At 39.1% G+C, this 24,371-nt stretch overlaps 1 protein-coding gene across 2 annotated transcripts; it reads right to left on the bottom strand.

Moving 5' to 3' along the window:
* Positions 1–5,164: 5,164 nt before the first annotated feature.
* On the bottom strand, positions 5,165–19,045 carry MED30 (mediator complex subunit 30). Of its 2 annotated transcripts, none has more exons than XM_071738243.1 (5): positions 18,959–19,045; positions 18,073–18,270; positions 16,951–17,109; positions 14,044–14,154; positions 5,165–5,618 (listed from the first exon to the last, which is right to left on the bottom strand). In XM_071738243.1, the coding sequence occupies exons 2-5, from the start codon at positions 18,244–18,246 to the stop codon at positions 5,523–5,525; spliced, it is 540 nt and encodes a 179-aa protein (XP_071594344.1). In that variant the 5' UTR covers positions 18,247–18,270; positions 18,959–19,045; the 3' UTR covers positions 5,165–5,522. The 2 variants fall into 2 exon arrangements, with proteins under 2 accessions (XP_071594344.1, XP_071594345.1); XM_071738244.1 differs by lacking the exon at positions 18,959–19,045 and adding an exon at positions 18,612–18,629.
* Between the last annotated feature and the right edge of the window lie 5,326 nt (positions 19,046–24,371).

Below are 24,371 nucleotides of genomic sequence, written 5' to 3'. Positions count from 1 at the left end.
GGACAGAAAAATTAGAGATTATACAGCCTTAACAGCAATTATCAGGTATCATCAACTGGGAACATGTGCAAAAGCAAAACTCCAAGCAATTAGGTAGCTTGCAGGTTGAACATGAAGGCACACAAAGAGCTGAGATGCTCCCAGTGTTAAGTGCACAACTGAAGAAGTGTGTCTGCTTATTTGCTCCAGATATCCCTATGGTCTTTACTGGACCCAGTCCAGTGAGAAGTGCTGTAAAACAAGTATTCTGCTTCTGACTACATTCACATCAATACAAACACCAGCTTTTAGTAGTGTTATGTTGTAACAGATGCCAGAATGCGTCCCTTATGCAATGTAAGGAAAATCCTTAAAACTTAGACATGTTAGATTTAACAAGACAAAAATTTCACTATATTGCATTTACTTACCTCTTTCCTTCCAGTTATTTGTTGTATTTTCTTAAATAAAAACTAGCATTGGAACATATTTTTGCCACTTTTAATTAATGCTGTGCCATAAATATTAGCCAGCTGGTTATTTTTATGTATAAAAATAGAGTGACCTTCACACTCAGGAAAAACCCTTCTCTTTAAAAGCCCTGATGCTTTACTGTATCAGTCTTCATTGCTATTAAATAAGAAGAGTGAGCAAACTACTCACTTGCTTCCCCAAAGACTTTTTCTGCACTGATGTATTTGTAAATTCCTTTGTAATTCTGCATTTCCTTTGTTAGCATGAAGTAATTAAATTAATCCAGCCCCTGTAAACTTAGTTGACTTAGTGTCCTTGGATGCCATTGTATCTTATTTTTTATGTTTCTTCTCAATTTAGATCTTCAAATCTACATCCAGAGCTTACTGCAGTTGTCAGTCATCCTTCATCTGTGGTCTTTTGGGCTTGAGCAGCCACTTTGCACATCAATGAAATCTTGGTTCCTATGTGACAAGACTCCTTGTCCCACTCTACCTAAATTCACGCTTTACAGTGATTAATTTAAGTAGCACTCGTGCACAAGTTCCAATTTCTCCATCAGTAATAAATACTATAATCAGAGCAGGTTTTTTTTTCTACAAGACAATAAAACCAGTCAGGGCTTATTAGAGCACTCTGCATGTGGCCTTGCTGCCTCTTTGGAAGACGAAAGGTAAACTGCTTGCATCTTTCCTGATCGTGGCATAAATCTCCTTCATGATCTTGTCTTTTTATGGAAAAAATCTTGGACCTTTGCACACAGGTCTAAGACAACTGTCTGCTGTCAACTGTACACGGACACCAGCTCAATGCTGGGCAGCTGAATGCTGGGCACTTCTACACCACTGACTCTGCTAGGACAGCTGTGTGCCAGGGGGCACAAGGTGCTTGGTAAGCACTGTAAGCAAACCCTCCAGGGCAGGCAGTTCTGCTTATGCTGCTCTGACTGTTGCAAAGTAACTGTGTAGGTATGGGTAAGTTCCATTGTAGAAGTCACACAATTTGTAACACAAAAAATTAATGAGATAAAGGTGCCTCAATCAAATGTGAGAAACAAAAAGTGAATGATAAGACAAATCGGTCAAACGCAATATACTTTCTGAAAATAATATTAAACTAATGCAATTAAAACCCATTAAAAATATTTTCTATAATTTTTTTTCTAAAGGTTTTTTTTTAACCTTTTCCTCCCTGAAGAAGCCTGAACCCTTTGGGATCCTGAAGAAATCCTAACCTTATAGTGACAAAAATTTGGGCACAGGGATGGGGCAGACCCAGCAGCAGCTCTTGGCACTGGAGGGGGTCAGTGCAAGGAAAGAGCTGAGACAATGTTCAGACTGAACCCCCTGTAAGCAGAGAACCAGAGCTACTGAGCTCACTCACCAAAATAGCAGGAGCTTTGCTTGGTGAGTTTCTGTTTGCACTGAACACAAACTAAACTGCCAACTCCTCCAGCACTGAATGAGATTAGATATTTAAAGCTGGAAGAGGCAGAGTTGTTCCTATTCCTTTGATGTGCTCAGGGATTTCTCCCTAGGAGACAATCCTAAGAAGATCATAAAGCAGAGGTAGGGAAACTCTCCTGTTGCTTAAAAAAGCCCTTCTCTCCAACCCCAGTTTTAAGCTGGAGTTTATCTGATCACTTCATGTGAGTTGTACTACAGCAGCCCAAGGACAATACCCCACCTTGAGCTGGCAGGACTGATCTACAGCTCCCTACAAAGCATGGCCCACAGAGTAGCCCATCTCTGCCCAGGTGGGATGACTGCAGCCCAGTGACAGGATAGGTTTGCTCCCTGGTTTTGATTGCTTTGTCTCTTATCTGTCCTTTCTCAACATGATTTTGGAATGGGACAAGGGCAATAGGAGACTTTATTGAAGTCACCATGCTAATGACTACACCATTAAAATGTTGGTGTATCTGAAGATACAGCTAGTGCTGGAAAAGGGGAGTTAAAGAAATTCAACAATTTCTCTTGCTTTTTGAAAACTTTAGGATTGTATAATTCACACACATTTTGTTAATAGCTTGCCATATACCTGCCCTATATACCACATGCCAACCAGCATGCAGGTATCCCAGCAGAGTCAGTGGTGCAGAAGTGTCCCGTGGTCAGGTGGGAGTGTTCAGTTTATAGCAGATGATTGTTCCTTTCTGTTTGCATTCTGCTTAGTAGCATCTCCTGTGTTGTAGCACTGAGCCAGTGCTGACAGTTAACTGCCTACAAAGGTGCTGGATTAAGAGTTGCATTTTGAAAGCATGTGTTAACTTGGGGGTGCTCCCACAAACATGCTACAAACTATTCAGCAACTTAGCTTCACTGTCCCAAGTCCTCTCTGGGCAAATTAGAACCCTAGGAACCCAAACCCCTTCAACTATTTTTATATTCCAAAACCAGAACCACCCTGGGACTGTATATATGTTAACCCAGCTTCTGCCTAATCAGAAATACAGTAGTCAATGATATATAAACAAAACATTGAAACACCTGTGTGGGTATTTGTAAATATTTCATGTGGTGCCATCTCACTGACCAGCAACTAAGGTTCAGTCAGCATTGACTCAAATATTAAATTTCAGCATTTTGATGCCCAGTAATTCCTTTAAAGGTGTTTCACAGCTAAAGAATTGTGACTTTTCTTAAAAATGTCATCTTCTTGGCCAAGTCCTATACTTATTCATGAATGTGGTACCTTATGAATTATGTTCACTACCCCTATTTTCATCTGTATAAGTCAAAGTATATGGTTTTGGTCCAACACCTTGCAAAGTTCCTGTTTTGACAGTATTTACTGTGATAATTTACAACTCTGTCAGTTTCTGCACTTTGCAATTTAGCTACTGCACTATCTCTTCTGGTAGTGGTTTAAAGTGTTTTCTCCTCTCTCCCAGATGAAAAACTGTAGTATAAACCTTGGCTACTGCCAGCAGCTGCACAGAGTAAGCTGAATATTGTATTGGAGAGACATTTCCTTGCAATATTTGCACTATTATTGACAGTTTAGGTTACTTCTGCAAAGTTTATATGTAATGAAAAGTCAACAAACTCTAAAGACATTTAGTAAGAATACACAGATAGAATACAGGCAGTAAAGTCTAGATGACTTTCCATTTTCCATAACTGTTCTAGAAAAAGAACAAAATATTGATATTTTTACACTCACAATTAAGATCTTAGTGCCATTCCAAAATTCCACTTCAAATACTTCTAGGCTCAATGCATGCTTATATATACACAAAACTGAAAGCTGTCAATGCACCTTGCAAATACAAAAATGTGCCTGCATGTTAAACAGGCAGCAAAATAAAATCTCTACTTGCTGTATACATCTCCTTTTCAAAAACCTTTCTTCAAAATTTTGATCTGTTTTGCCCTTACTTGTAACAAAACAATAGTAATGACTCTTATAGCTGCAGAAATTAATCACTATTCCTGATGAACAAGTCTGCTATAATGGCCAATTTAAATGAAAAAGCATAGTTCTGCTGCTGGCTTTGCCACTGAGCGAGTCAGCCACTCTGCCATTTGAAATATGGGAGAAAAGAGTAACCTTATTTGTAAGGTGTTTTGACATCTGCTCACTTCAGGGTATTGTCATAGTTACATATCACTTTCAACACTGTGTAAACTAATCAAAATGAGTGTTTGCTAACTCTATTTCCAATTATAAGACTCGGCATCCATTAATCTGTCAGATTTTAAAGCCTTCAAAAGGAGAAATAAAAGATAACTATATGGTATGTAATTTCAGGGTAAAGCCATATATCATTTACCAGATGTGTACGGATCTATTACAACCCAGCTAAAAAAAAAAAGACTGGTAGAACAACAAATCAGTGTAACATTTTAAAAACCATGCACCTCAAATCAATGACAATCAAGTCTCAAAACCCCAGATTGTAAAAAAGATCTTCTTTTAAAAGAATACCATTTCACTGGACTCTTCAGAAGGTTCTGAACAAATCTTTCACACAAAATTATTGAAGAATCTTCATTAAAAGTAATGCATAAGAAGAAAATAATGAGGATGGTCAGTGTTCAACTTGACAAATATTAAACTAGAGTGCTCTATGGATTTGTTCTGAAACAGAATTATTTTATATACTCTTTCATCTGGAAAAAGAGACACATACTCCACTAGCAACCATCTGTGGATAACAAAAATTTTTAAGCATGTTTTCAGGGCTAATGAAAATTATGAGGAATACGAGAGGCGGAATAAAGAGAGATGAAGGTTGATGATTAATTCAAAAGAATGAACTCCAAAGTTTTCTAGGACTGGCAGCATAAGGAAAAGATTAATGAGGCATTTATTCAGTACTTTCTAGTAAACAAAGTATACCAATCATACATAATGGTAGAGGAACACTACACCATGCAATACCTGGAGCTGTACTCAGGAAAAGGTAGTGTGTAGTTACAGAAGAATTTAATGTTGAGGATATATGTACAGAGTCTTCACTTAAAAAGCATACAAAGGTAGTTTTATGTAACTTGAATTTTGCTATGATAATCTAATAAAACATATATCCAGTGATAAGGAATAAGATGAATGTATATGGCATAGTAGTCTGCAGTATATGTTCCCACAAGGAGGAAACATATGGCAATATCAAATCAGTTATTTGGTCCTGTAGCTTAGAGTGGCTTTTCTGTATTGCAACTTTTTTGTCTGTAGAGGTGCTCTGCAGAGCAGAATGGCCTGCAAACACATTTTTAAGGCAGTTTTAATTGTATTATTAAAAAACAAACAATCAAACAAACCAACTCACAACAGAAACACTTCATTTATAAAAGCTCTAATTTGCATAGCAATCCATATATTGATTTAAGTTACTCAGGCTGTATTACATTCAGCCTAAGTACATCACTCAGGTAAAACTCATAGGATAAGTAACAAAGGCAACACCATTTAAGTTATTACAAAAAACCACAACATTTTAATATTGAAGATATTTCAAACATTTCTACAACATGATTGTGAGAAAACATGTTGCTTGTTAGAAAGAAATTAAGTTTAGCCAAAAAAATTCATCTTTTCCAATTACAAAGTTTGATTTTCCTTGTTCAGTTCCGCATTGCCAACATGGCATTTATGTCCCAAATGAGATTCCGTAGCTGATCCATGATCTGCTTCAGCTGCTGATTCTTCTGTTTCAGTTTCTGTGGGAAGAGGTTATTAAAAGTTTTTTTGTGAACAGTTCAAATACCTCAGTCAGAAATTCAACAAAAGTTACAGCGTTATGAAATGCTATGCGGATCTTTTATCAGTTTTCTGTGAGCAGTGCTACTGGGATAAAACCTCTTCTTTAAAGCACACTCTAAAAATACAAGAAAGACTCAAAAGTTAAGGACCATTGCTAGGGAGGAAATGCTGTTCCCTTTCACAGCAATCTTTTTATCAAAACACTTGATCCCTTCAAAAACTGTGGCCATTGGTCCTCTCTTTCCAAAATCCAAAAGACAGCACTTTGTGTAGTAAGAAAGAAGTGGTAATCCGGACCAGAAGAGTTCAGGGATCAAGTAAATTTATGTGAATATATGTTGTATAACTTCGGTTCACAGAAAAATGGGGGATTAACAGTAAAAGCTTGAACAAAGCACAAGATATAGGTGAAGCCAAACAAGCTTTTCCAACACTTCTGCCCATGTAGGTCAGCTCTCATGTGCTAAGGGGTTCTGTCTTGAAACAGTTATTCTCTGTTTCAAGCAAGCTGAATTCTTTAAAACTATTTGGTTTTGTGAACTTCAGAAAGCACCTGAATTCTGAAGGAAGGAAAAGAAGAGCAGGAGGCTTGCTTTTATTTGGGAGAATAAACAGAACTTAAAACTTATGTTTATACAGAAGAAAGAACAGTGCATTACAGAACACTGCAATCTTCCTGACCTTTCATGTTTTACAATCAGACACACATGTATTGTCTGATGCACTTTCTATCTCAAATCAAAGCTGGCAAGAACTGTTACTGTGTATTGTTAACAACAACCTAAGTCCCTCATTTCACTCCCATCAGATAAGATGTCATACTCCACATTACAGATCAAACTACTTATTCATTAGGGAATGAATTCAGAATTCCATGTAAAGTGAAAGCACAGTAAAGACTTGATACCATCAAAAGAGGAAAAACTATCCAAACGTTTCAATTTGACATAACTCTGTTATTTGCACTACATAAATGGAAATGCATTAAAAGGATAACTCAGATCAGTAATATGACCTAAGTAACTTGTACAGTGATAAAAAGAAATAACAAACCAAGCTATTTCCTGAAAATCAGTCCTCTGAATATGGATGCAGATGGCATACATACCAATATTTTTAAGCTGGTTAGGTGGGAAAGAAGTCCAGAGGAATAAAAAAGAAGGTTATCCACTTCAGACCTGTAAAAATGGTCTGAAGTACTATGGTAATTTGGCTTAGGTTACATGGGGAACATGGGCCTCTGTGTAAGTGAAATATTCCTGAACACAGACTTTGGTGGCCATATTGCTGCACCTGCCACATCTGGAATATTGTGTCCAGTTCTGGGCCCCAAAGTTCAAGGACAGGGAACTGTTTGAAAAGGTCCAGCACAGAGCCTCCGAGGTGATTAAAGGAGTAGAAATTCTCCCTTATGAGGAAAGGCTGAGGGAGCTGGGTCTCTTCAGCTTGGAGAAGAAGAGAATGAGGGGTGACCTCATTGATGTTTAGAAATATGTAAAGGGTGAGTGCCAGGAGGACAGAGCACAGAGCCAGGCTCTTCTCAGTTATGTTCAATGACAGAACAAGGGGCAATGTGTACAAGCTTGAGCACAGGAGGGTCCACATAAATATAAGAAAAAGATTTTTCACTGTGAGGGTGATAGAGCATTGGAACAGGCTGCCCAGGGAGGTTGTGGAGTCTCCTTCCCTGGAGACATTCAAAACCTGGCTGGATGTGTCCCTGTGTGAGCTCCTGTGGGTGACCCTGCTCTGGCAGGGAGGGTTTGGACTCAATGATCTTTCAAGGTCCCTTCCAACCCCTGACTTTCTGTGATTCATTCAGTGATTGCCTGGAAGCAGAGACAACACTTAATTCCAGACTACTGAAAAGGATGTAAAAACAGATGTAGGACAGCTCATGTACAGTAATTCAGAATTCCTAATGAAGCATATGACAAGCTAAAAAATATTTCAAAGGTATATCTTTGTGCATTTATCTAATGCTTATTTCTTTTTCATTTGCTAATCTGACTTTATGATATGCATCAGAAGTTCAACACTTCAAGATGAGAGCAAATGAGAAGCATGTAGTTACCCCAGCATCCAAATGACAGTATTTCAAGCATCTCCCTACAAAAGCTCATAATATAAGATCTTTATGACTGAGAAAGCATGAGAGGGATGAGACAAATAAGTATGCTCATACCTGTGGCATTTTAAACATATTTCTGTTTGCCATCCTCAAAATTCAACCTTAAGAGAAACCAATAAACACTACCTAAAACTAGTAGTTTAATTAAAGCTGTCATTCACTGAGGTCATGCCACCTCACAAGTTTTTCAAGCCTTCATCATTAAAATGAAGGCCAAACAGTCAGTGATGGTGATTCATATCACAGACAGGAAGAACTTTTAATTTCTGATATGCAGATTGTGTTCTCTCTCCATCCAGGTCGAACTGTGCTGCTAAATACTGTTACCTAGGTAAGTTCACGTGAACTTTACGAATGTTACACCCAAGAGATAAATTCTCTAAGACTGTTTTCATTTCTTGTGCATGTGTTATGAAACTGTAAATTGCTTGATCTTTACTTGATGCTAGACAAGGGAACCTTCAAATTGGATTTAATTGGTTTTCAGAGCTGTCTTCATTGAAGAGCTATTTTCTTAGCTCTTCTGTTCTACTTTTTCCAGAGACAGAAAAAATATCTAAGATGAAGTACCATCTCTGGACTGCTAGGGTTGAAAAAAAATAAAGAGGGGGGGAAAAAAATCCACTTCAGAGAGCACGGTCTCCTAATTGAAATGCATACAGTGATCTTTGTTACCAATCTTTGACAGGCAGTGGCCCACACCACATAGAACTATTTAATTAATATGTTCTGCATCACTAGCAGTACTGACCTCTGCTTAAAGACTTTACTGAGCCAGTAAGAACATCTCAACTGAAGTCTAACCTTGGAAAGATAGGGGAAATTGCCTTCCTGGGGAATGGGCAAGTTCTGTAAGTAGCTTCTGCAGCAATGGCAAATTTTCATTTGAACAGATTGCTTGCAAGTTGTCTCCCACTCTTTTCTCCTTCCACTGAAATGACTTAGTTGAACTCTGGACTGCCTGTCAGGATTAACAGTTGTATGAAACAAGAAAAGGTATTTCATCCTACGTACATGCTGCAGCTTCTGACTTTATCTGTTTTAAGATAGTAAAGGAAAATTATCTTATGTGAGGTAGTTTATAATGAGTTTAAGAGATCTAAATTCACCTTACATCTGACAGGCATGTTTCTGCTAGTCCCTCTCTGTCAGAAAACTGATCCGCCTGAAAAGTAAAGAGGGTCTTCCTTGGGTAATCACAGTGAAAATAAATGTCACCATTTTGACTGACAGTGCAAGTATCACAGCCAGAATGATGGAGTTGGGAAGGACTGCACCTTCCAGTAACCAAGGAGACCTTAGTAGGCTTAGGTCAAGTAGGTCATTTTTAATTCAGAAGCACAAAACCCACATAGAGGAAACAAAGTGGAAGAACCATAACGTACATCCAGAAAACATCCCTCTTTCATGAAACATAATAGTTATAACAGTGTAAACACTGGAAGAGCAGGATTATACTCCTACTGGCACCTATAAAAATATCAAAAGTACTTCCCTATGTTGTACAGGCACTTCCTTTACTTCAGGAAAAAAAAAAAAAAAACAACAGGTGTTTTTATCTTGAAAATCTTATATATAAAATACCATGCTCCTGAATGCTGCTCCATCTATAATTTCATCTACTCTGTGCAAGACCTACAGCAACAGTACAGGCCAGAAGCACATATAACCCTAAGGAAGGCTATATGTGCATTAATACCATGCACATATATGTGCATATATATATGTATATGTGCTCCACTGCACGCTCAGTACTATTCACACGTTGAGCCAGACTTCAGTTGTATGTATCCACTGCTCTGCTGTTCAAAGAGAAATGTGTTCATTCCAATAGGTGGATGTTTGCAACACACCAATTATCGATCATTTTGTGATGAAGTTTGAGGTCTTATTTACTGAGTATTCTCTAAGCTACGTAGCTTGTAATGGAATTGCCTGTTCCTCAAGGTGCTTCTCCACCACATCACTCAGTGCTACATCCCCATTCTTAACATGGAAAGCTTACAGATCCTCAGTCATAAATGGCAACTATGCCCTCTACCTAGAAACACTGTGGATAAAACTGAAGAGTCTACTAACTTTGTCCAGAGACATCTGAGATTCAAGTTCATCACTAAGATTTGTATTTTAACAGTTTCCAACATATTAGAAGGACAACTATCTCCATCTGTAAGGGGAAGAATTAACAACTGTCATAGACATTTGGTGGCAGAGACAAGGATAAAAATCCAGTTGCCAAGAGCATTCATCTTCTTGAATGTACACAGCAAAAGGATGAGGGGCAGTGGACACGAGTTACAAAAAAGAAAATTCCAATATAACATCAGGAAAATTTTCATAGTGAAAGTTGACAAACATTTAAGAAGGGCCCACAAAGGGTAGAATTTCCAGCCTTACAGATATTTAAAATGCTACTGGATATGAGCCTCAGCAACTGGATCTAACTCGGGAGCTGAAACAGTCACCAGATGTCCCACTGAGCCTAAATTCTTCCATTAATTCTTCCATTCTTCACTGCAGAGAGACAGTTTGGGTACACAAAATGGGTTGGAACTGCTCTGAGTGCAGATTTGTCTCCTCAGAATTAGTCCAAATAAAAAATTCTTGCCCTCTTGTTAAAGTGTTCCTTGGTGTGCATTAGTATTTTGGGTAAAAAAGGACTCTACAAATACAAACCAAATTTAAAAACATGCAAATAGCATTAAAGATGGTTTAAAAGGAATACAGGTTTTCAGCATAGTCAAAAGTAGTTTTCAGGTAAAGTTCTCATAAGAGAAATACTAATTGCAAATAGCTGTAATTTTAAGGACTACTTCTCTAAAAACATCAGCTGCAGTGTACAATGTTTTTCTTTTCAAAACAGCCCAGAGCTAAACACATAGAAGCTTTTCTTAAAAGCCTGTCTTGCAAACTGTCTTTTCCTTTCTTAGCAAGATCACTCTTAAGAAAGATTAATTAAGAATATCAAACATATCTTTTCTAAAAAGGGTCTTCTAAAGGGTCACCTGGAATGTCTTAATGCTATTTCACATAACTCCATTTTCACCCTCATGCACTGAAACTTAGAAATATGCTTCATTTTTTGTGCTTCATTTGAAACCTCACCTACAAGATCTAAAAACCTAACACTTTACTCAATCTATTTCTAAAAACAAGCAGTAAAGAAAACCGCTGATAAGGCAGTAACACAGATTTAAGTGGTTTTACTCTATGATTTGGTATTTTCTGTTGTAAGCTGTGTCAAATGTACTAAAAGACCATGGACCCAAGGTAAGCATGACATCTTGAAAATACTGCAGGTTATGCAATGCTTAAAAGGAAAAGAGTATTAAAGACTCAAAAATACAAAGCAAGAAAGTTTTGGTAACAGCTTCCAGTTGTTGCAAATATTAACTATGTTCAGTGAAAACTGTATCAGTGCAAATGTATTAGTACTTGTATTAGTAACTCAGTGCAAACGCTAAACTGATTCTGGAACACAAAATTAATTATTCCAGAAAAGAGGCAACCACTTCAACAATTTACAACCCCGAAAGCAAATACTCATAAAAGGAATAAGCAAAATTTCTGGGAACTGAAGGAGAACTCAATAAATGGTGCTCAATAAATGGTCTGTTATTTTTTTTAATAATAGTGCATGGTTTTTACTGATGGCAAAATTCCCTTTTCTTTTTAATCCTAATAGGTTTTATTTAAACCTACAGTTGCTAAATATTACTGAATTGCTATGACAGAAATTCATTACCTTTAAGCTGTTCTGTATTTTACATTAATGGGCAAATAATCCTTAGCCGAGGTGAGTGTATTAAACTTTCTGACCTAACAGAGAAGTCTACTACAGGAGAATAAATAAATAAAGATTGAAAGATGTCACCATGCAATAAACTGGCATAAAAAGCTACCACAGTGTTTTGGAACTCTGCTACTTCAACCAACTTCAACTCCTGCCCAAGGAGTGAGGTGGTAAGCACAGGAAGTACCTGATGCTCCTCTCTCTCTCCTCCACTGAGGCTGCCCCATCCCATACAACTGTGGCAGCAAAGCAGAGCTGCTGAGTTTTGAGTTAGTGGTTCATGGAAGGAGAAACTTTTTTGTGTGAGAATATATGATCCACCAAGTTTGTATGATCTACTACTTTTGGCTGTCCTCCACACTGCATGGCAATTGGTGTCTTTCACATGTGTCCAGAACCATTAAAGGGATCTGAGTGGGTGGGATATCAGAGCAAAAAGGCAAAATTAACAGACACATGAAAGATCTAAGTATTTGAATGTCTCCATAGAATCGAAGTATTGGGATATTGCAATAATGCTTTTTTTTTTTTTAGTACCAGTAATCTGCCAGACTGAAAAGATGCTGCCTATCAAAGCAAAAAGGACCAGGTGAGAGCAGGACAGCCTGCTGAAGGAACAAAAGATAATGGGACAAGAATATAAAAAGCTTCTTCATCTGTCACATTGGTTTTCCTGTCACAGCATTTTCATCACATTTTGTATTACTCAAATTTTGTTAAAATAAATTAAGCAAAATTGAGCTGGAGGTGGATGTTACATACTATAGCAGATTGAAAAGCTGTCAGGAATGCCAGCTAAGAATCAGAGAGGATCTGAGAAAATCTGAGCCCTGCAGCCAGTGTCAGAAATTAACCTGATTTTAACAACTTTTCTTAAAAAAAAAAAAAAAAAAAAAAAAAAAAAAAAAAAGTTTCTAGTCATAAAACCTCGAAGTTTTTTCAGTTCTGGAATGTATTAAAATTTGAACTTTGAAAGTGGTAGTGGATGTGCTTATGCAGGTGAAGAGAGACAAAAGTAAAAAAAACTGGTGCACTTTCAAAAACAAGTTTGTAAATATTTGTCCACAAAAATAGCATTGGAGGCTTAATTATCTACTGTGGAAAATATGGGGACTAGATCTAGGCACTTAAGAGTATTTCAGACCAGGTTTAAGTGAATGCCTGCATATATTCCTAATTGCCAATTTCCTACTGGTGGTCGTGTAATACCATCAACTCTTTAAGGTTTAGACATCATCATAAACATTTATGAAATTATTTTCACAAGATCACACCGAAGAGGTTTAAAAACATATTAGCATGAGTACAACAATTCAAGAAAAACATGTCATAAAGCTACCAAACCCCCAACAAATATGGACATTAAGCTTAAAACCACTAGAAGACTACAAATATATATGCATAAATTTACAGTACATTACATAAAATATAATATATACAACTCTGCTACATCAGCACTGAACAGAAAGAATACAATGGGAAAGCTGACAACTGCTTTTTTCTAAATTCCCACAGTCCTAATTTTTTCCTGTACATTACACATGCATTTTCCTTCAATGGGTTATGAAAAACCTGGTACATCTCTGCTGAAGGCAGATTAAAATATTGGAAATATTTTAAAACTTGAAAATCCACCAATTATGATCTCTATTTAAAAAAAATTAAAAATTTACTCATTTAATTCAGTTAATTGTTCTTGTAGATAATGCCTCCTTTTTACGAAGCCTTTACAGATATTACAGATGCAGAAGTATTTAATGAATTCTATCTTTGCACTTTACAGACTGAAGAAGCCATGGTCAAAATTGGGGTCTAGAGAATCTACATATTTTTAACCTCAGTATTATATTAGCATTTGATACAGGATATTTATTTTTAGGTTTGAATCCATCTTAGTAATTGTACTCAATTGCACACTGCCACCCAAAATGTACCAAAAGAATATTTTTTCTGAATGTATCAAGATTCAATAAATGCTTCATTTAACAGAAGGAATGGTCTTCTTCCAACTGTCAAAATACAGAAAGTAGCCCTGAAAATCCTTTACCAACTCACACTGTGATAATATCTACACATCTGATGTTCAGTACCCTTTTTTATAATGCCTAAGGCAAGTTTTGAAGATAATTAAGTGCAACAGGCAGCCTACCTCAATCCATACTGCTGGTGCCTAGTGGGTTAAGCATAAATATAATACACTTATTCATAAGAATATGTATCAGTTTAAAAAGTTAAAATTGTCAGAAAACCTAAACTCGACTGCCAGAGGTACAGATAAGTAAATTGCTTAAAAGGTAATTTTCATATAGTCACACGCAAAAAGTATTTAGTACCAAGTTTGATGGTAGTCATGCACACTGTGTGTAGTACTATACTATCTATAAATTAGAAATTTAAGCTCTGTAATGGCAAAGTGACAGTTTTAAGCAAATTAATTAATACATTTCAACTTTGTTACCTTGTTCACTTCCATGATTTCCCTTCTCTCTTCACTAGCAAAACGAAGCTGACTTGCAGCACCACGATCATCGTGCTTGGAGCCATCTTCTTCAACATAGGGAATAAGTTGCTGTGAAGACAAGAAACATTACCTCAGTAAATAGCAAACAAACAAACAGAAAACAGGAGATACATAGGGTACTACCATTTCCCCCAAAGGTTTAAGCTTCCCAAGCAGTTTGCTTCATCATCTCAAACCCAAAGGCCTTGGAATGACCTCAGCTGGTTCTCCAGGTAAGCAAGATGCTTCAAAAGGACACAATCCACATTACCATGCCCAGACCTATGCAATTTCACAACTGCAGGCAGAACCCAGTCCTTACATTATAAAATGGTTATCACAGGTAATCCGTGTAATTCTTGAACTCTGCAGATTGTAATTTTAAAATTTTCCATTCCACACTACAACATAGCACAAACATGAAGTTACCATTATTATGAAGTATTTCAGTAATACACTAAACATAATTACGAGTAGCTTTAAACAGCTACTTGGTTAATACCCTAATTATGACTTGTTATTTCAGTGGGCCTCTGGCTACTCTTAAGAAGAGGCCTACAGCTACCTAATAGGAGTCTGGCAGTAGGAATTTTGCACTGTGCTCTCCTCGGGCATATAGTGTTCTCCCTTTTTTTGTAAGCTTCTACAAAGACAAAAATCTTTGGTAACAAATTTCTAAATTAATATTAATGCATGTTCCCTTCCTTCCTAAAAAAAGAAAAATATTAAAAAGAGTCAATAAATATACTGGATAAAAACCAAATACATGCTTCCATGTCAGAACACTCCCAAGCTATTAACATTATATTAAAAAATAATTATAAACTGTAACATCTTATATGTAACATACAGCCACAAAGTCTACAGTCTATTGTTGATTTTTCTGTCCTGAACTGAGAAAAGCTAAAGTTGATAGCAACATTATATCCCTTTTCACATACACATTACAGACAAATGAAAGACTAGCCATTGATGCAACTGAGCAAGAACACATTAGTTTCAAAGTCTGGGAGCAAGTGGCTCATCTTATGCATATTAAGTTGTTAATTAGGTTGGGATGTAATACTATTATAGAATCATAGATTAATTTACATTGGGAAAGACTTCTAAGATAATCAAGCCCTACACCACCAAATCAACCATTAAACCATGTCCATCAGCACAACATCTGAACATCTTTTAAATATCAAATACTCAGAAAATACTCAGAAAAATCTCTTCCTCTCTGATGAAAAAATAAAAGTACAACTCATAGAACATTTCATTTGAAAACATCTTTCAGAAAATCTAGTAGGGAAAAAAAAAAAAAAAAGAAAAAAGAAAAGAACTACACCTAACACACAAATGAAGCATAACATTAAACCAATTAGATATTTTTCTAGCCAGATGTGCTTCAAAATTCTCTCATGCCCTGCTATGCTAGTTAACAGAAAGTTGATAAGGATACCTGTTACATTGGTAGCATACATTGACAAAAACCATAAAAACAAATTGACAAAAAATATAAAATGTAATATTATTAAAAGTCTTAAAAGTAATATTATTATATCAGTAAAGGAGCATTAGTAGATACTGACTTCTCTTGACTTTTTAGAAGAAGAAATTTGTTAATATTATTTAAACATATGGTTAGATGTCAGTCATTAAATAATGTGATTGAGGTTATTCTGGAAAAGCTGGAATAAGAATTTAAGAAAACTGATGCAAGAGGAAAGGTGTGCCAGCCTCATTCACCCTAATAAAACATGAGGAGGCAGATATTCTACTAACTACAGAGCAGAATAGATTAAGTAGATGAAAGGAAAAAGAATTCCAACTGTCGACACAGAACTCTGCTGTGCTTAAGTTACCAGAGACACCTTGAAGAAAAAAGCTTAAAGGGACTACTCATTCTCTCTGTGGGATTCTTTTTCATGCTGGTAACAGGTAAAAAAAAATGTAAAAAGAAGAAAAAAAAAGACCAACTGCACCTCATCCCAACTGTATGCTGGGATGACAAAACAGGTCAAAAGCTTTTAAAGGGAATACAAGTACTGAGCTGCAGGAAACAAGTCAACAAACTGTGAAATTTTATTTATTTATTTTAATTGGGAAGTTATCTTACTCCCTTGTTTGCTCTAAGGTTTCTGAATACCTTTCCCTGAAACACATGGTAGTGATTGCTGACTTAAGCAGGTTAGTAGTGTAAAATGGGCTGTACAGAATGGGGTCCTTCATTTATTCCTATTTGGTGAAAAAACTCAAAATATTAAATATAATGCTAAAAAGATTAAAACTCACTGTACAGTCAGAAGTCTGTTAGTAGAGCTGCCTCAGAATCAGTAAGTATAGAACTTCACAGTTCTGGTTAATATAAACCCACAGTAACACAAGAGATAACACAAAGTAGGATTACTAACAACTTATGAGGAAAATGATGAAGTTTTGATTTTACTAGGAAGTGCGTGAGGGAAGTATAGAACCACAGACTGAAGGGAATAATGTATATTACTCAGGGAGCCAGGCTGGCAGCTTAAAGCAGACTTTTTCCCACTATAATAAACTCTTCAAAAAAAATTGCACTGACTTCTTTGACTCTTTCTTCCTACTGGAAACAAACTGGTGAATGTATCAAGAAGGTTAACATTTTAAATAAAGTTTGATTTCAAAATTGGATGCCTCTCAATTGGTAAGAACTGTTGATGTTAACATGAAATTTCACAATCTTTCAACTCTCTCTAAATAATAAACAGAATTCAGTCCACTGAACAATTCCAGTCTCATTTAAAACTTGCCACGAGTGTCCTGACACTCAGGAGAATGGATGACATGCTAAACAGAATGTGGTTATTCTGATTTGAGATATATATGAATAAAGATACTTACTTCTATGGGAACAGGATCAAGCCCAGCACAGTTTTCATTGCATTTGTCATAGACGAGTCTCAGTTTTCTGAAGAGCACTGACAGCTGACGGAGATGTTCCTGCAGCTTTCCCAGTCTGTCTTGGTATGTTCCAGTATGGTAAGTAACACCATTTGGTAACTTAGAGAACGAAAACCCCAAAACATTAAAAATATTATGATAAAGTTTCTACTACACAAAATAAAAAAAATCAGTGGGGTTTGTACATTTTAAAATAAGACAATCACTTTATCTCCACAGAAATCACTGAAATTTCTATTTTGCTTATTAGAAAAATTCTGTATTTTTTCTGCTCATCTGATGTGTGAAATCACTGCTGCTAAAGAGCTTCATGTGTTTTACACTTCAGTTGCTGTCAGTGCCACTGTAATTCTTTTCAGTGCATTTCTTAAGAATGTTTAAGCATGATGCTGTTTTTCTCTGTTAAGAGTATTACACTTTCAGAGTTTGTATTGCAGCCCCAGGTCACAATTCAGAGACACTGTCACAGTTAGCAAACTCTAGGTACATGCACCTGTCCCTAAGATAACTACATAAAGAAACAGTCATGAAAATACAAAAGCAATGGGAGTGATTAGTTGTCTTGTGTTCTCAACAGAGAAACATAATAAAAGTTTGCATGTTTTTTCACTAAGTAGCCATAAATAAGGATTATGTCCACTTTAATAACAAAAAGAAATGTCAGAAAGTTCTAGCTGGAAAATATTACCAAAAAAGATCAATGAAAATTCCTCTAAAATTACTCCCTGTATGTTGAGAAAAAAAGAGAAATGTAACTGGTATATAAACAAACTTCATTATTCATAAAGGAAAACACAGACATTAAGTATATTTAGTTCATCTACTGAGGGGGCAAGAACAAATCAAGTCTTGCTGGATTTTCTCCATTTTTACTTGATACAGAGGTGTGAGCAAATTTATTGAGTAGTATGCATTTCTGCAATCAATCCCCCTTTTCAAAGCAGTTTGATGGAGTTAGGTATATAAACATCCTCAGCTGTCTGTCTGCTGTGCCCACCTAAACTGGCAGTTGGTGGTAAAAACACAGGAAGTTGCAGTTCATAAAAAGAAGTTATTTCTCACCTGCATGTTCCTCAGTAACTGGAAGATTTCCATAGTTCGGAACACAATGTCCTGCACAGTCTCTTGGCCAATTCGACAGAGGGAAGCTGTATTTACCTCCCTAGCTGCCTGAGCCTGGGTCCCTGAGAAGGCCCCGGGCGGCATGCCTGCTCCTGCCAGAGGGGGGGTTGACATCTCTTGACATTAACCGGAGTCCAGCTGCACAAAGTTAAAACGGAACGATTAAATACCTTTTTCAGCCTAGCGTAATAAATAAACTTCTGTACGGTGGCTACACCATGGCTTTTCCCCACACGCAGTCCTATCCGAAGTAAAACTGTTCAAGTGATAACCCCGGCTCAGCGCCTTCGGTTCGGGCACCGCCGGGCGGGGGAGCCGGGGGTGCTCCCCACACCTTTTCCCTCCGCAGTGTCCCCCGGGGGCACCAAGGCACCTTTTACCCAGTTCCAACACCTCTCGACGACCTCCAGGACCGGCACCTGCCCTGCTGTCCCCGCTCCCACGCAGGAACAGCCACCTCAGAGGCACCGCTCGCACACCCGGCAGCCCGGGAGGCCAGGGCACAGGCCCAGGGCACAAGGAGGACCCCGGCAGCCCGCACACCCTCGCCACGCACCTGTGTCCCGGCCCTCCAAGGCTCCAGGCCCCTTCCGGACGAGCAGCCCCCCCGCTGTTCCCCGCCAAGCACGGCAGCCCGAGGAGCCGGGCGCAGTGACCGGGTCAGGGCGCGATTCTCTGCTCCCTTCACCCCGGAGCCCAGCAGGGCAGCCCTCGGCAGCCGGGGTTCGAGGAGGGACCTCCCCGGACCCCCATAACCCCTCTCTAGGGGTAAAGCCATCGCGGGGTGAAACCCCCCAGGCAGCCGCCACCCCCCGGGGGTACTCACGGGGGAGCGGGGCGCCGCGTTGCCCTGGAAACGCGCAGCCGGAAGCACTCGGAGGCGCGAGCGACCCAAGGCGGAAGTGGCGTCACGGCAACCGCCGGGGCGGGTGGGTGTCAGGGAGGGCTGCGGTGAGGGGCGGGTGGGTGTCAGGGGGGTGTTAAGTGGTCGTTAGGGGGTCGCTAGGGGGTCGTTAGGTGGTCGTCAGGTGGTCGTCAGGTGGTCGTCAGGTGGTCGTTGGCGCGGAGGGGAGCAGCAGGCCCAGCCCGGCCCGAGGCGCGGAGGCGCCATCCGCTGCTGCGGCTCCCCCGCGGAAACCCCGACTCGGCCCGCGGCCCCCGCGGCTTTGCCGCCGTCGGTCTCCGTCGGTCTCCGTCGCGCACGGGCTCGCCACTGAAGGCCTAACTCGGGAGCTGGGTTGGTTTTCTGGCTTGCAGAGTCAGGGAGGGTTTACGGGCGAGTGAGCACCTAGAGGTGTCAGACCGGAGCCCTGCGTATGTTTTTTTGTGGTTGAGAAATTAGGTCAAACACTTGCAATGTTCTCAAGTTATAAAGGTCGGATCTGGACATACCATTTAGTGAGTCATGCTCATAAATTGCTGACTGTCTCTTTCCCAAGGTATGTGTGCATAAGGTAACACCATGGTGTTGTTTATAGGCTTACTGCTGCTACTTTTTGCATAGGTACGTTTTGTTCCTTCTGTATCACAGTTGTTGTGTGGGTATAACACACTTCTGTGCAGTCCACCCTGTGTGCTTGTACTACACTAATACAGTTGAACTGGTGAAGTTTCAAAGTGCAGGCAAGGCTTTCTTGGGAGGAAGAAGAAACACTCTCAAAAAGAAATGAGGCAGGATTGCAAGGGCTGAGAGCTATGAATTGTCTACAGAGTAGTTAGTGTTTGCTATCTGTATGGTGAAAAATTTATTCAGATGCAAATATCAGTAAGCACCAAAGTTTCTCTTTTTGTGATTGAAGCCATGCCTAGAACTCTGAGTGATTTTGACAATAAGTACCTGAAAATGCAGAAGTGAGCATTTTTATACCTGAAGCTTCTTACAAATTCTTAGGAAGTAGTCTTAAAGTAGCTGTGCTGTATTAAAACTGATGTTGTGAATGATCTTTTGTATGAAATGCATTACATCTGTAGTGCTGTAAAAATCAATCAGAGGTTTGACACTTGATGTACAGCTTTTGCTGAAAAAGAAAGCAGTCAAGGAACATTCAGGGACAGAACAATACAAACTTGCTGTCAGAGGCATTTTGCTGCAGAAAACATTTTTTACCTCCAAAACAGATTAAGGAGGGGAAACACCACCCCCATCCCTAAATTTAAGCTTTTTGCTGTCTGGCTAAATTCTCTGGCAAGCTGCTTTAGCTTAGGCACAAAACAAATAATTACAAAGTAATTTAACAAAGATCTTAGCATAAAAGATAGAAAAGTGGTTTCTGAAATGGATAGAAGAACATTGTTCATAAAAATAAAGAGGGGGATATTTTCAGACAGCAAAAGAGCATCCTGTGGTGTCTGGCTAGACAACACTTGGGAAGAGCAGCCTCGGAGAATTTCTGAGGGCTTGTGTGAGGGCTTGCATCTCATTTAACTGTATGTTAAGGAAATGATGCAAGATTTGTTCAAGAGTTGAGCACAAAGGATAGTGCTTTCTTATTGCTTGCCCAAGAGCTCTGTTCGCAATGCTGAAAATCTGATGGCATGAGAGTAGTGAGTGATCCAGACCACCTACTATTCAGAGCTGCCAGACACAGGCTCTATGTGCAGTCATATCCTGAAGGATACAGCTGCCACATACAGTAGGCAGGATACAAAGCCAAGTCTGCATGTGAAGGGTGCTGCAGAACGTTGCTAGGAGGCCTGATGGTCTTCATTCCCAGTCTGTGGAACCACCTAAATCTGATTTTTCACTCTTAGACAAAGAAATCCTCTCCTTTTAGAAAAGGAATGTTTTCTCAGTTGAATGGGAAAAAGATTAATACATATTTTTAAAAGCAATCCATTAAGCAGCCATTGTCTCTCTTCAGTCTGGGCCAAGTGGGTTTATCTGGAAGGCATCCAAATCAAACAGTTCATCTTTCACATCCGTTTTAATTCCTGTAGCATCAGTTCAACCAGTCTGTTGGAATGCTGCAGCCTTTGTTCTTGGGTTCTTGAGAAACTACCAAAAAACAAAGTGCATAAATCTACATGTAATCTTGTGCAGTCAAGTATAACCAAGTTTGAAATCAGGCCTCTTTAAACAGTAACGACTTCAGAGATATTTTTTTCACACAATAATAATGGCTTATGTTTTTTTCATGTTTTAAGAGGTTCTCACTCATATATCCTGAGCAATCCCGAAGATGCTGTGACTGCATTTTATTAGGAAAGTAAAATTCTCAGTAGCAAGGCAAGAAGGTAATAATTGCTTTTCAGTTTTCTGTAAACTGGTCAATCTGTTTGCAAAGCAGTATGAACCATTCTATTTGCAAATAAACAGAACTAATGGAATTCCTGGATTGTCCTGTTCTTCAATAAAGAGAAGTGTACTCCACGGCTGCTCATACTGTTCCTTAGCTCAGTGCTGTGATACTGCTCTGGGGGTGACTTAAGGGGAGTGTGTTAACCAGGAGAGGTGAACACATTCTCATTCTCAGTCCTGCCCCATTCAGTGTTTACTTGTGGATTCAAGGAAAAATAGGAGGACTTTGTGAAACCTTTGCCATCAATAAACAGACAAGGCACAGTTTTACTGTTGCCAAGCTGTGATAAAGCACAGTACATAACTTTTTGAATATGTGGCCAACACAGAAAGTAAAGCTGGATGGAATTTAATTCAGCAGAGGTTACATTTGTAGCCAGAGGAAGCATTTAAGGACTGATGAGGTGAGGTGGTGTCACAGTTTAATGCTGGGCCAGCACTTAGACAAGTAACAGGTCCTCTCTATTAATCCTCCTTCCTGATAGAGAAAGGAGAGAGAATAAAGGAGAGAGACCTAAGGGTTGGAAACCAAACTACACAGCTTAAATGAAACAGTAGTGATGAAAGGGAAAATTATTTAATATATACAAATATGTGCAAAGGTGATATCACATTCCTCTCCCCTTCCCCCCACTAATGCTCGTGTCACCACTGAGGCTGCAGGTGGGCCCCAGGAAAGTCCAGGCTAGGCTCCTGGAGTGAGCAGCAGTTGTGAGCTGGAAGCAGGAACAGTCAGATTCAGGAAGGCACAGATCAGGATGAAAGGCAGACAAATAGGTGGAATCTTCCCAGGATGCTGGCTATGGATGGTTTAAAACTTCACCCTTGTGATCCCTCAAATTTCTACCAAATGTGATATGTATGGGATGGAATGTTGTGTTTGGTCAGTTTTGGTCACCTGTCACTCCCTTTCTCTTTTCAGAGCACAGGATGTTCCTCAGAACTGAGCAGTGGCCTTGGATCTGCATACCATGGTCTGGCCATACCTATAAGCATCAAGCATTTTCAGTCCTAGAAGCAGACACTGGCTGAGGAGCATGTCAGTGATTTCAGCAAGTGCAGCTGCTTGGAAGAGACTTAGCTGAAAGCAAAATTGCAAGAGAGAAAATTGTTTCTATCCTGCCACAAACCAGGACAGGTGGATTATGGATTAGGGTTTTGTGTATGTGGTGTGGGCTTTTCCCCACCTAAAGAGGTATTTTCATGAACTATAAAGGCAGCCATCTAGAAGGAAGCAGGATCATCCACTGAGTACTAGAAAGGGTGGGATAAAGTAGATATGGTGGGATCTCAAAGCATCAGCACAAGGGGCTGTACCCTATGCCTTTGCTCAGGGGGAGGCTGGGTACAGCAGTTTTGCAGTTTGGCCTCCTCCCTCTTTTCTTCTTCGTCCTCTGTATAGCCATAAACAAATTAGTCTGTACTTGCTATGTTATTGACACCTTCTACTGGGGCACAGAGAAGCAGGATAATCATGGCTACTGTGTTTCATACGAGTAGTAGCTTATTTTAGTGGCTTACCATAGCTCATGTTCTGTGTGTTTACAGAGTAGTCAGAAAAAGATTTGTAAAACTCAGAAGTTAATGGCTAATGTTGTGAGGTGGCTGTCAGATACCCTCCAAGACACTCATGCTCTCTGTCTTCAGCAGGACGGGGGGATGACATAAGACAAAAAAACTTGTGGGTCAAGATAAAGGCAGTTTAAAGAAAGAAAGGAAGTGTGTGGAAGCATATAGCTCTTTGGTTCTCATTTTGCACAATTATGTCTTGATCTTGACAGGTAAAACCTAAGTTCTCTACTTAGAGAACTAAAAAAAAACCCTAAGTTCTCTACTTATGTTTGCTTTTTGACCTGCACTTCAGAAATTTCCTTGGCCCATTTCATGCTCCTTTAAACACCAAAAAATCTAAAAATCTAGTTTCATATTCACTGCTTTCTGGGATGACAGTTGTTGAAACATCCCCTGTGTTTTACATAATGGGCCATTATGGACAGCAATCTACTCAACCTGTACTTATGACAGACTAAAAAGAAAGAAATAACAGGAACCTTAATTTTTTCACTGTATTCCAATGCAAATGCTCATATCTTCCTTCTTTAGCAGTCATTCAGTTACTTGACTCCAAAGAGACATCTTAGAGTCATGATATAATCTCAACATTGCAGCTTTAGACCCAGGCCCACAAGCAGACCTATCATGTCTCCTTTTGATCTCTGACTATCCAGCTCCTTTCTTGCAGCCTCCAGCTTTACTGGGTGCTCCAAATGCTGACACTGAAAATTATTTAAACACAACAGTACCAACTTCTTATCCCAAAATAGCTGTGATCAGTCTGTGACTTCTTGTACCAGACATTCATAAGTTTCCCCTGCTTCTGTTTTTCCTGGTATCTTGTGGGACTTGCTGCTTGGACAAGGAGGTGTTCCAAATTGTAATTTATATAAACTATATGTCTTCATCAGCCAGATGTGCATTAATGATTCCTGTGGATAAATTTTCAGCATGCTTGTCTGATGGCATCTCCCGGGGCTTGCACAAAAATGGCTTGGATTTGGAACATTTGCAAAGAAGCGGATGCTGGCAACAGAAGGCATTACAATGAGATGTAAAATATATGCACTGTAATTCATACAGGCAGCTGGCTTCTGGAAAACCTGACCTCTGCCCAGTAGAGGACAGAAACATATCCAAAGAGACCACCAGAGCAGCTACTGGTACCCAGTGGGACAGTGATGGAGGGACTAATTATGTTTTTGCAGGTGTTACACCAGTGCTGGAAATTTGTTGGTGACAAATGGCTTTGTGGTGGACAGCACAGCAATTAATGCTGGAGAACTGTTAGGTTGCCCTGTGGTTTGACTGCTTATGTGCCATTAGCATTATAAGCAGGAGCACGAGGGTGGGTTTTCCTTTCTGGGGTTGTTGCTGTTATGCAGTT

Source organism: Heliangelus exortis, chromosome 2, assembly GCF_036169615.1.
Source record: "Heliangelus exortis chromosome 2, bHelExo1.hap1, whole genome shotgun sequence".
NCBI lineage: Eukaryota > Metazoa > Chordata > Aves > Apodiformes > Trochilidae > Heliangelus > Heliangelus exortis.
Note: the sequence above shows the minus strand (reverse complement) of the source record. Positions and strands in the feature narration are given on the sequence as shown.